This window comes from Phytophthora ramorum (genome assembly GCF_020800215.1).
Source record: "Phytophthora ramorum isolate Pr-102 chromosome Unknown Phyram_PR-102_s0004, whole genome shotgun sequence".
In the NCBI taxonomy this organism is placed as follows: Eukaryota; Oomycota; class Peronosporomycetes; order Peronosporales; family Peronosporaceae; genus Phytophthora; species Phytophthora ramorum.
The window spans coordinates 437,222-450,019 of NW_027150650.1; the positions used below are offsets into that span (position 1 = coordinate 437,222).

The window sequence follows — 12,798 nt, forward strand, 5'->3', positions numbered from 1 at the left end:
GTAGCATGAAATTACATTGTGATTTTTGTTTTACTTCACCGCATTGCTCTGGACTAGCACCACTTTGGACCGGCAAAGGTGTTGACAGAGTGTGGCGATAGCTTTTGCCATCCAGGCACTTCTTGCCATTTCGTTTTCTTTAATCTCTAGCCCTAAAAAAACATTGTCCAGCCATAGACAGTATCTCTCACTTTCGTTCCACAAGACCGGCACTGAGGCCAACGTTGAGATCTACACAGACAGCGGTTCTTACAACAAACAAACTGCTTTTTGAATGTTTTACTGGAGCCGAAGGCAAGTTCGCTACCGTAGTACTGCCTAGTCAAACTCAAGAATGACCTTGGCGGATGAAGAGGTGCCAGCTATCTTCAAACCATCCAAGATATCCTGGAAAGCGAGGCGGTGGCTAATCAGCGAGGCAATCTCGGCTTTGAGGCGCGGCATGGCTGCCATCACTTCCGACATCTCGGTCGGGTAGCCTACCGCGGTCGTGATGGTCATTTCGCTCGTAAGCATGCGCCCCACGGGAAACTGGAGAGGCTTCATGTGAGCTGCAGTGATCACCATACGAGAATGGAACTTGGCCATTGCAATGACGTCCGATAGGATGTTGGGCGCGCCGGCAGCGTCAATGAAGGCGTCTGGGCCAACACCAAGACGGTTGTAGCTCGGGACCTCACCGTGCAATTTCGCGAGCTCCTCGCGAAGGTCAATTTTGGTAGGATCAAAGGCAGCACGCACGCCAAGAGCGCGAGCTCGCTCCAATCGCTCCTCCGCCAAGTCGAGTGCGATCACGTCGGTCACACCGCGATCCACAAGCCACAGAATCATACCCAGACCAATGGGTCCGCAACCGAAGACGACGACCTTGTCTCCTGCCTTGACATTGGCTCGGTTTACGCCGTGCATGGCGACGGCCAGCGGCTCGCACAGCGCTGCAACCTCAAACGAGATTTCATCAGGAATGGGCAGCACCGACTTACCGAGCTCGGCGTCGCGTACCAGCAGCTCTTGCGTGAAAGCACCTTCAGGACCTCCCGAACCAATGTTGCTTGGTGTCTCCATAGGGTTCACAACTACGCGCATGCCGACCACGATGTCCTCAACTTCACTGCCGACCTCCATGACGACGCCAGCCGCCTCGTGACCGATCGCAGTGACTTTCCCAGGAGGGATTCCACCAATGCGAATGTACAAGAGGTCGGAGCCACAGATGCCGGCCACCTTGAGCTTCACCACAACGTCGCGAGGGCCTGTGACAGGACGTTCATACGCCTCGAGACGCACGTCTCCCTGGCCGTGGACTTTGACAACTTGAGCCATCGTGAAAGCGGCGAGGAGCGAGGCTTGGTTTTGGTTGATGTGGTGTGTAGTGCAAGTCGAAATTGCAAGTGAGCTCTTCAATGTGGAAATGCTATGCTGAGTTTAAGATCTGGAGGCCTCCACCTTGCACCGTTCCAGGACGTACAGTGCAAGCTGTCGCTGTTGATGATTATCGATCCAATGCTTACGGCGAACGTGTTTCATTTCCATGAAAGCGCGTGAACAACCATCCACCTGCGTGATTACTGGCAAAACGAACTCCTCAGCGAGAGCAAACTCTGTAGATTTTCAGCTTGTGTTAACGAGGGCAGGGTGCTTTTGCCCCGACCAGATAAACGGTGCTGACATGACGCAGCACTGCGGAATGAACGCAGCCCAATGATGTGAGTCGACCAAAGCAAGTCGTACCTTATCCTGGTAAGAGCCCATATGTGGTGCATACTTTGCTGGCGCTGGCAACGCTGGTGGCTCATGGCGCTGTCGCTACGGACGAAGGTGTTCTTTGAGCGAGGCTTTGGCGGCCCCCACGGCACGAAATACTCGGACATTGATCTCGCTGCCCCCGGACAAACCGTGAAGTCCGTCACGACCCAAGCTGGCGAGCGCGTCAACGGCGTCGGCATCGAAATCACCGACCCCTCTGGAGTGTCGTCCGAATTGTACCATGGCGGCAAGGGTTGCGACCCGAACAAGCTTACTCTGAGTGACGGAGAGTATATCACGGGCGTGGAGGCTCACTGGGGCGAGAAGGGCGACCACACGTTCATCCTCTTTACCACCAGCGCGAACCATACCATCGAAGGAGGCAATCCCACGAAGAACTTCGGCGTCCGCTGCTGGTTTTCGACGGGATCTTTTGTCATGAGCTCTCTTCGCACGTGTATCACTTCCAATTTAGCAGCGCAACCAGCAAAGCCCGGACCGCCAAGTACCAGCGGCCCGGATTGGAGGATAATCAGTGTACAGGAAGCCAGATCTTTGACTTGATCTAAGTACTGCAGACCTAACCCCAGAGAGGAGCTTCATGAGGGGCGCGGACGTCCCCGCCAAGGAGAAGCCTCCGCGAGCGGCGGCGAGGCCTCCGGACGCCCACACGGGAGGAGACAAGCAAGCAGGGGTAGTGGAGAGGCGACGGACGGAGCCATGGCTCAGTCAGGACTCCATAGTACCCGAGACCCAGGCTTTACAGGAGGAGGATGCAGAGATGGCAGAACATCAATCAGTGACGACCGGGCAGCCAGAGCAGAACAGTACGGGCCAGCAACAAGTAGCCGAGGACGAAGGAAGCGGAGACAGGGCCGAGGCAAGCAGCTCGGAGGCAACCCAGTTACCCAGCTTGCCAAAGAAGCGAGGAGAATTAGAGACGGTGGCTTCGGAAAAAGCAATGGCGGAGATATCACCGAGGGAGATGTTTGATGCCGTGGTGGCGGCAATGAAAGAGGCTACGCAGGCGGAGCCAAAAGCAGCGTGGTCCTCGACGATAGAGGAACTCTTTGCACGAGCCCATGACACCGTCAAGGTAGCGGAAGACCTGATACCGGGTAGGAAGCACAGATATCCAAAACTGGGAGCGGATGAGAAGGTGGAATTATGCTCTTTAAGCAAATGTTCGTCCTGGCGGAAGGCACATACGAAGAGTGGACAGACTGCGCAGTGGGAATCACCCAAAAGCTCTACAACACCAGCTGGAGTTTCACGAACATCGTTCTACGAATGGTCAGCAAAGTCAAATGGACCAAGATGCAACCACTGAATCAATGGACCGAAAAGATCAAAAGAGGTGTGACTCAAGAAGGAACAACGACTCAACAGGCCAAAACCCAAGGAGGGTATGAAGACTTTATGTTCAATCCAGCGTTCTTCAGCAATTCAGACATCGATTCGCTGAGAGAGTTATGTGAACGACCGGCAGCGGCGAGCAGCGGCAGACGTCTGCGCGAAGGGACATCGGAGGAATGGAGAGTGATTAGCGGAATAGCGGAAGGCACCATCGTCTGCAGACGTCAGCCAGACTTTCTCAAGAGCGTGCTGGACTCCAAGGAATGTATTAGGCTATAGCGCACGATTCAACGACAGGTAGAAGAAGAGCTACGTTTGCAGCTTCGAGGACAAGCATGAGTCCACCCCGCGCGGCAAGATACGCAAGCTCTTCACGAAGACATCCTGGCGGCAGGCGAGGCAATGCATATGAACACGAAAGCCCTCGGCCATATGCTCCACCTCACCAAGACCATCAGCTACAACCATGTCCAGAGAAGCATCCACCTTTTCTTCTTTGACAGGGCAACGGCGAGGAAGTACCAGTTGCAGCCAACGCCATACAACAGGACTATGTACCAGTTGATGAATGTTCACGCTCCGGACACAGGTTCGGTATGGGCTAGACAACTGGGGAAGGATGGCACGCGCCCAATGCCACAGCGCGAGTACGAAGTCCGCATTCGTAACGTCAACCGATTTACGGATGTCGGCAGGCTTACAGCGTACCTCCAGCAGAACATCACCGCAGCCAGTGAACTAGAGGACATGGACACATGCACCCCGAACTCAAGGACGTCGACGATATGGAAGCTCACAGTCAAAACAGCGGAATGCCCCGACTTTCTACGCGGAATCGTGCGTATAATGTGATACGGGCGTCCACTAGTTCTCCAACATCCGGATGCGCGTCAGCGACTTCAGTGCCTGCGGTGCGGAAACTTCGGCCACACGGTGGCGAGGTGTCGCTATACGGAGAGCCAACTAACTGGCCCGGGGAGCCGAGTCGCGGCCGAACTCGAAGTCGCCAGACTTGAGGACCTCGCCAAGCCATTCGCCAACCTCGACGAGATGAAACAGATGGCTGCTAGACGTCTGGCTCTTCAAGAAGAAGCCGACCGCAAAGCGCAAGCGGCACTGCAGCCCCACCAAGAACGCAATAGTACCTCGCCACGGAAAGTCGAAGACGCTGGTGCCCGCAACGGGCCCGGTGATGGCCCCTCGAAAGCGACGACCCAGGCGAGACAAGTAGTCGACCCGGAACCCAAGAAACAGTGGATCGCAGTGCCTCGAGGCAAGGGCCGATCGCTACTTGCGCACAAGGAATCTCTCCAGCAGAAATTCAAGGCGACAATGTCAAGGTATGCAGACTTACAATATCCTGACGAGAAAGAGGAGGGCGCCAACGGTGTCACGTACGAGGAGGGGAAAACCGAGGATCGACCACCTCGGAACGGAGTAATTGAGGTGTCCTCCGAGGACGAATTCGAAGAAATGCATCAGAACCGCTCACGAAGGAGGACAAGGAAAAGCTGCACCTTGTGACGGCGAAGCCTCCCAAGGAGCACCCGCAACCTCAGCTAGTAACGCTCAAGCAGCGGGAGCGCCAAGCTCTTCAAGCCGCGCTAGACGACGGCCCTGCTGTATTGGGCAAATTAGCACCGCTACCGGAACTCACTGGTCAACCGATCAGTGATTTCTTCAGCATTCAGGAAAATCTCCAACTGAAACCGGTGATCACCCCGGCGTCGGGCAACTGCATGGCCATTGCACTGGCTCAAGCCATAGCGGACGCCAACCTCGAGAACCAAGATGCCAGGTTAGAAGCGATGACGAAAAGCATTAAGAGGGGTATTCGCTGGACCGGGCAGCTTGGCATGCTCGAACAGTTCGACCACTTCATACGGACAAGCATTCTCGTCAATGTTGCTCGGGGATGGCACGGAATGGATTCACAGGAATCGACTAAACAATTCCGGTGGTACCTTCATGACTCTACGTGTATAAGCAATGAGCGAGCTCAGCGTCAGTTAATTCTCCATCACAACAGCCAGGAGATCAAGCGCATGAGATGGCAACATGATAATTCAAAGTGAACATTTAAAAAGAAAAAAATTCTAAAGGAAATGTCTCCAAACCAAAGTGGTGGACTGTACACCAAAATGGATTTACGTGCCACACTTCATCGGTTCACCGCATTTCAACAACGTCGGCGCAATGCAACGCCATTTTGTTGACGAGCCGAACGTCCATGCACTTCATGGAGCTGTCAGCTGCCTTCTCTAGTAGCTGTATTCTTCGCTCCCCCATCTAACCGTAGGGCACGTTAAGCATCTCGTCGTGACCAAGGGCCAGGTAGTGCTTGAATACTGCCTCTAGAGCGCTGAAGCAACTTAAGAAACATTCGTTAGAAATCACACTGTACTGTAAATAATAGGATACCTTACCTTCTATCGGGTTGCACATCGGAGAGTACGGCGCCAGGCGAAGAAGCACCAAACCGTCACGCCCACGTACGAGATTTTCTGTCTGGCTGTGGGCGGGCGCGTTGTCGAGCACTATTACCACCGGTTTTCCCGAAAAATACGTTTGGTACGTCTCGTGGGCCTTAGCAGCGTCGTACACGGTGTCGTCAACGCGGCGTTCAACTCCATCCGGATGCTCCCGCGCTGCTAGGCATAGTGTAGCAGCCTCACCTCTGGAGACCGCACGCTGCAACTGGAGGTTGTTGCTTTTGCTCGGGGGCAGGTTCATGACAGCTCGGTCGCCTCTCTTCGCTCTTCCTTGGGATCTTTTGCAGTAAAGATTGAAGTTCGTTTCATCATAATATATAATGAAAGCGTGTGGTCTGCGCAAAAGTCATTCGCTTGTCGATGTTAGTAGCATTATTACAGCTCGCCGGCTCAACGCGGACCTATAAAAATAATATAATTGTCAATGTTAATATAAAGATGCACATGGTCCAACGCGGCAAAATACTATCGCTGCATATCTGCTTGAATGTATACAGCTTACCGCACAGCCTTTGACTAATAAGCGATTTGCTAATGGTCGCCCCAAACTCAAGCCAAACCAAGTCCTTCATCTGCCCGAGTGTGTACAAGCAATTCTCTTCGAGATAGCCGTCTAGCCCCTCCTCTATCTCTGACGTACACTTTACATTGGACACGCGGACGCCTCCGCGCTGCTTTACCGCAGGGCTGCTATGCGGCGCGCAGTTGTTGGAGGGATGGCGTTGTGGTGCGCCACCAGCATCCAGTCCTCTCCTTGGCGGAACGCGTTCAGCACGCGAATGCGACCAGTGAGGGTATGCCTGATCTTGGTCAGCATGGGGCTTCAGTATGAAGTTGGTAAATGAGCAGGAATCCTGTGTCTTGTTTCGCACGTTAGTGCAGACTCGCATATGCGCGCGAACCACTCGCCTCCAGTCATTCTCGGCTTGTCCGTTTTGAGATTGTTGTGCAGCCACGTTGATTTTTTTTTCTAACATGCTATTATATATATAAATGTTTCTGGTACTTCAGTTACTTCACACCACATTGAAGACCTCTGTCGTCATATAGCCCTGGCAAAGGTGTAGAATATGTTATATCTTAATGACAACAAGCCATGCGCTCGTGTATATTCGTATGAAATTGTTTATATCTTTGAATCAAACTTTGAAATCCCGGGTAGGCAATTTGATTGGTAAAAACAACTAGAGGATATTGCTGGGCAGTACTATACAGTACATGCAGTACGGTACTGTTAAAGTCGGGCCCAGTGCGACGCGTTCTAAATTTCAAAATCAAGTGAATACGAAAATATTTTAAAATATTGTCATTTTTGCAAACGATTTGCTTTCATGATATCCACCCTATCCGTACATCAACTAGTATTGGTAGGTACTGACGTTTTATGTGATGTCACTCCCAAATGATTTGATGTCGCACTGCAACACTGGGGCCGATAAATACGGTACTTTGTTGAGCTGGTAGTGTGGTGTGAAAGGGTATTTATCTTGACTTGTTGAGTAAGATTATTTGATACCCCCGTCCTCGTCATGGCCGCTTTTTTTCTTCCTTTCTGTCTTGTCGTGCCCCAGTTTACTCGCGTTTGGAACGAAATACCATTGACTTCCTGTTGCGATGTTGGCAAAACATAACGCTGTCGACAATCTAGATAGTAGAGGATGTACGCCTCACCGTTGGCCTTTCTCGCCAGTTTGCCATGGCACTTGTGAAACGCTTCTCGGCCTTGGCTTTCTCGTACCTCGCCTTATTGGCCTCCTGAGCCCTGGCTATGCATTTCCCGCAGCGGGTATACCGGTAGCGCGTTGGAAGTGCCTTGCTCCACTTCTGGCATATATGCAGGGCGACGCGTCGACCACAATCGCGGAGGTATCTTTTCCGGCAAGCCTGACATTTTTTGGTAGGGCTGGGAGAGTCGACGAAAGCATTCGACCGCACCGGCAGTACGTGGTTTTGTCAATCAAAGACATCTCTTCGCATGGCGTTTGTTCCTCGTCTTACAATACTTGGTGCACGTCTTGTACAGAGCGCCGTTCGGCTTCACTTGGGGCTCGAACAGCTGTTTACAGCATGCGCAGGACGTGCCATCCATCAGAAGAGAAGTAAAGCTTTGACGCTTGGTACCCGCCTTGCTCGGAACAACACGTGCGCATTCCGCTGCAAGCCAGGCCTTGTCAATTTTAATTGCCCCCCCCCCATGTTTCTTGTTTGTGCTGCAGAATGCAGCGATCGACTGGAAAAAAATATCCATGAATAACATTAGTCATGTTAACTATTATAGCAAAATCTAATGTGTACTCACTCTTATTAGGCTGATAATGGTATGTTAGACTCTCTGATGATAACTCCATACCGTTCTTTGTTGGATTTGCAGGTCCCGTAATCGCACAGATGTTGTCAACGATGAACGTTTTCTGATGAGTAGTCTTGTAGTCCTTTTCTTAAACGAAAATGTCGATGCTGGCGTCTAGCAATTTCTCCACAAGTGGCATCTCGTAAGGCGCCAACAACTGCCCTCTATTCAGCAGCAGCGAGATCTTGCCTATCTCAGCTTTCGAAAGTAGAATTCCACCGACACCTAACTCTGTAAGCGAATACACCATACCTTTAATAGTATCCTGCGCAAACGCGAGCGTTCGCTTGAACCTGGTTCCAAACTCGGCATTCCCGTAAGAGAATATGATTTCCGATGGCGGAATCCCCTTGATCTTGCACGTAATTTCCGAAAACGTGGACGCCTTGATACCCAGCCGCTGATCTTGCTGCCGCTTGGCGAGGCTAGGTTTAACCTTCAACAGATCGTGCAGCTGGCGATTCACGCGTAGCGGTTGGTGCTCTGGTATAGCCCTAGGGCCCACTTGGTCCCATAGTTTACCTCGTAGGAACTTGTCGTGAATTATTGTCACCGTTTTGCCGGAGCGTACGGGCTGACAGAAGCGTCCGACAGCAACAAAATCAATCTTCCTCTTGGAGCGCACGAAACCCATCAGCTTCCTGACGCTTTTTGTGCGCTCTGTTGACGTCGTCCGCGCTGCGAGAGGGGCGCTTTTAGTTTTAGCGCTCGGCGCCTTGTTCGACTTGGGCTGGTGTGGCATCTTCGTTTGTCAAAGCAAAACCTCGAATGAGGGTCGTTTGTCAGTATGGGAGACATACATGTGTACATACAAATATAGTTTTAGTTGTACCCAGCTTGGGTGTGAATGAAGTCACCCCGAAATACCCCATTTGTAGTTTGATTTAGGTTTTCTTTGTCGAGAAAGCTACAGGATGGTTCCATCCATATCCATTGATCACTGTGTCATCCACAGACGCAAGAATAACATACCCTGGAAGTGAGGAAGCGTCCATCGGATTCAAGTTGGCCCGTGCCTGTATAAATTGCGATGAATGGGTTGATCAAGTGTCCCGTCCCAGCAACCCAAGAAGGTCCAAGCCACCACCGCTTCAGGAAAAAAGTTCGATAATGACACCGGAAACCATGGCGGCATGGACGGGTGGTATTTCAACATACCAAGACCCTATCCGGGGACGATGTTGGTTAGCACGAATCGGTTGGCTTAATGGGTTTTCATTTGCCCATGATAGCGGTGTTCTGCGCGCAATTGGTCCGAGGGTGTTTGCAGCTTCAACTCAGACATCTCGATGAACGACATATCTTTGGCATTAAAGATTTTTAATCGGTCGCATGACGACACCGGTGAAGAGAAAACGTTTGGGTCGGTCAGATGATCGCCACTGGGAAGATTTTGGAATGAAGTCCAAAGAGCGTGCGAACGCTAATTACGCGCACCCAACGTGCACATCTGACGAGATCGTAGGTCAAGTTAATTAAATGCATGCGATTGAAGGGCAAACGTTCTTGGTATGCTAGGCAACCCCTCCTCACGGGATGGGCACACTTTAGCTTCTGCGGCAATATGTTGACTGGCTACCGTACAGGCTCATCACGATTGCCACTCAGCCTACCTAGCGTCGGTTTGACAAAGTAAGTATGAACGGACGGGATGATCTGCATTGATTTTATTGTATATGTTCACGTTGAAGCTAGTATGGCTATTACTAAAACCCACAAATTCAATTGCATTGCTGGTTTGCACAGCTGGGCTGTACCTGGTTGCAATCCGTAAGATAATCACGCTGAGGACGTCAATCAATGACCACTACACCGACAAGAACCGGTTTTTGGCTGTTGCATACGAGCTACAACGCTTCCGTTAAATCTAAACAAATATCGTGCATGGCACGCACACGTGTCGCGGGAAGTCCCGCCTATCAAATTCGAGAGCCATGGCTAAATATTTTGGAATGGCCGAGCACCGCAGTGCCATATCATCATATGTATATTTGTCGATGCAACGATCAAGACTGATCTGATGACCCCCCCCCCACTCTGTCCTAGTCGTCCAACTTTAAACTTTTAAACTTCAAGAACCAGCGTTCACCTAGCCGAGAAAGCGCATCAATCCACCAATAAGAGACCATAGCGATTACTATTATCGTCAAAGGGCGGACATTCAAGGAATGAAAAAAATGCCTCTTCACACGTACGAATCTGGCGTTCAAGGTTTCCTCGACTGGTAAACGGAATATATGTCCTAGTTTTCGTATCCACTATGAAGAGGATTAAGGGTTCGTCTTACGAGTGTTTCTTCTAGGGCCGCACGTTTGGGATACCAACACCAGGGTTAGTTCCACTGGTAAATACATTCACAGCTGTGTCAAAGCTTTGTCAAATCTGCGGGATGCCAGGAACGTCAAAGCGAACCCGAGTTAATGCGGCTAACACTGAGATCCCTTCGTCGACTAAGAAGTTGTACACTAAAGGTAATACAGGTTTACTTCCTAGCGTCGTGTCACCTATATGTTTTTTCGTTGTATAGATACCCAAGTCGGGAACAACAATGTGGGGCGAACTCCAATAGCCGCTTGCCAACTTCCTGCGAACACGAAGCCGATATTGTCGAAAGTTGAAGATAAAACCATTTTTGAGATATCCCAGACCATTGCTGATTTGTTGTGATCGTTCCGTTATGTGGTTGTTACAGCTGCAATGCGCGAAAATCCGACGACCAAGGCATTAATCGCTATCGTGCGCATGCGCGTCGTCGTGTGGATTTCGCGCCACGTGTGAGCTTATTTCGGCTATATTTTGTTGATGGAGACGCCCCGGAGTCTAACAACGAGCTCCCCCTGGTAAGTTGCGGGCTTGTCTCCCAAAGGAAAATACCCACACTAACGTTGTTGTCTGTATGCTTTCGCTGCAGACGTTCAAGAAAAACTTCGGCACTGAGCCCCAAGTTGTGAATTCGATTCTACTCACGGTGACGATGCTCAATACTGATCGAGTTCCGGACGACGCCCTACCAATGGACAAGATTACCATCCTGATCCAGCACTGCACGCGTCCAGAGTTGTACTTCGACCTTGAAGCGCGGTTGGTGACCGACTGACTAGTATTGGGGTTGAACAGTGAGACAGGGAAAATGCCGCCGTAAGGGTGCTCCCAGCATTTTATACTCTACCAAAACGTACCTGGCACATTTCGTCGTAAAATGTAAGGATATAATTTTAGTGAATTAAGTCTGGTTACACAGAACTATGCCTTCACGAATATGATGCAACACATAATGCAAGAAGCAAACCAAACTCAAACATAGCAAAGGCATCAGAAAAGTCGATCGTGTCGTTGTGTATGAACCCATTTTAACACTCGTAGTTTACCAGTAATTGATGGCTGAAACGCGAGAGCTCCAAGCATTACACAGTCCAAAGTCATACATCGGAATGGTACGAATAGTCTTAATGTAGCGGGGCTACACATTCGGTTCACCTCCTACCTTAGTGCAACATGCACTAAGGCATACATTCAGGTGACCACCACAGGGTGGTCCACATTCATAGCAAAAGGCATATGACTGGTAGAAAGTAACACCTTTCTACCAATGAGAGTCATTCAATAGATAGGGGTTCTGCCAGCCATCCAATGGCAGAACCTCTCATTAGAAATATCAGTTTTAGGAGGAAACCCCATTTACAATCAATACAGTTCTCATTTACCACCAAAGCTTTCGTTTGGTTCGTTTATCTAGGTTTAAGTATACTTGTGGATACAAGTATACTGAACTTAAGTAAATTACTCCTACGCTTCCTCCTACACGTGCGCACACGTGTAAGCTTAAGTAGTGGGTCTAAGCAGACCCATTACACCTGGTAGCACTTTGTAGTCCGTCCAACGACCGACTAACACGTTCGTATGGAATACGAACGCGGGGCTGAGAACCTGCCCTCGGACAGTAACATGTCCGTGGGTAGCCCAAACACGTCTGCAACGCATGTTGCGCGTGCAGACTGCCCCCACCTGTCGGAACCAGAGTGGGAGGCCCTCCAACGACTGTCAACAGTCATTGGGGAAGCGGCGGTAGCAACGATGTTGCGAACGCTATCACCGACGGAGCAACACGGTGTTGCTCTGGGTTTCATCGTGAAGGAACAGCGTGAAACCGCTGCTCGAACTTCGGTGTCGCCATCGGCCACACCGCGCGTGGAGTCATTGAAACTCCACGTAAGCAGCTACGTTGGAAGAGAGGGGGAGCCTCTCCTCCGTTGGCTTGTCGAGGTCGACACTGCCATTACGGCTCGACGTATCGTCGACCCGTTGTCGAAGGTTGCGTTCGCCATGTCATGTCTTGGCGGACGAGCGAGGAGTTGGGCGTACGGACGCCGACTCACAGATCCTACGTGCTTTAGCACGTACGAAGAGTTCAAGGAGGAGCTCAAACTAGCGTTTGAGCCCCCGCAAAACGAGTTCCGATCGAGGGCGGAGTTCCTCGATCTGCAACAGGGCAAGCATGACGTGCATGCTTACGCCCAAAGAGCACGGTACTCGGTCTCGAACATCGTGACCAACCCGATCGACGAGGCGACAAAGGTCGTCACGTTCATGAAGGGCCTTAGAGATGGGCCTGTGAAGACCTATCTCTTCCGAGAGTATCCAAATACTCTCGAGGCTGCAATTGCGCTTGCAATGCAAGAAGAGTTTAGCCTGCGGCAGGCTAAACTGCATGTGAACGCCCCACGGCTGATGCCACGACCGGTGGCAAGGCCGTCGGGAGGTCCCGAACCAATGGACCTCTCGAGTGCGACAGCTGCTGGTTCCCAGCAGCGTCGTGGATCAACGAATGTGCGTTGTTTCCGCTGCGGAAACATC

General features: G+C 51.1%; 3 protein-coding genes across 3 annotated transcripts; 1 reads left to right on the forward strand and 2 right to left on the reverse strand.

The window, feature by feature from the left end:
- Positions 1–318: 318 nt before the first annotated feature.
- Positions 319–1,323, reverse strand: KRP23_4849 ((R,R)-butanediol dehydrogenase; the record flags this gene model as incomplete). Its single annotated transcript, XM_067889855.1, has 1 exon — positions 319–1,323. The coding sequence occupies one exon, from the start codon at positions 1,321–1,323 to the stop codon at positions 319–321; it is 1,005 nt and encodes a 334-aa protein (XP_067746451.1).
- Positions 1,324–2,347: 1,024 nt separating this feature from the next.
- KRP23_4850 (uncharacterized protein) lies at positions 2,348–11,041 on the forward strand (the record flags this gene model as incomplete). The annotated part of the gene is made up of 3 exons (XM_067889856.1): positions 2,348–2,649; positions 10,637–10,784; positions 10,856–11,041. The coding sequence occupies 3 exons, from the start codon at positions 2,348–2,350 to the stop codon at positions 11,039–11,041; spliced, it is 636 nt and encodes a 211-aa protein (XP_067746452.1).
- KRP23_4851 (uncharacterized protein) lies at positions 8,033–8,578 on the reverse strand (the record flags this gene model as incomplete). Its single annotated transcript, XM_067889857.1, has 1 exon — positions 8,033–8,578. The coding sequence occupies one exon, from the start codon at positions 8,576–8,578 to the stop codon at positions 8,033–8,035; it is 546 nt and encodes a 181-aa protein (XP_067746453.1).
- Positions 11,042–12,798: the final 1,757 nt, after the last annotated feature.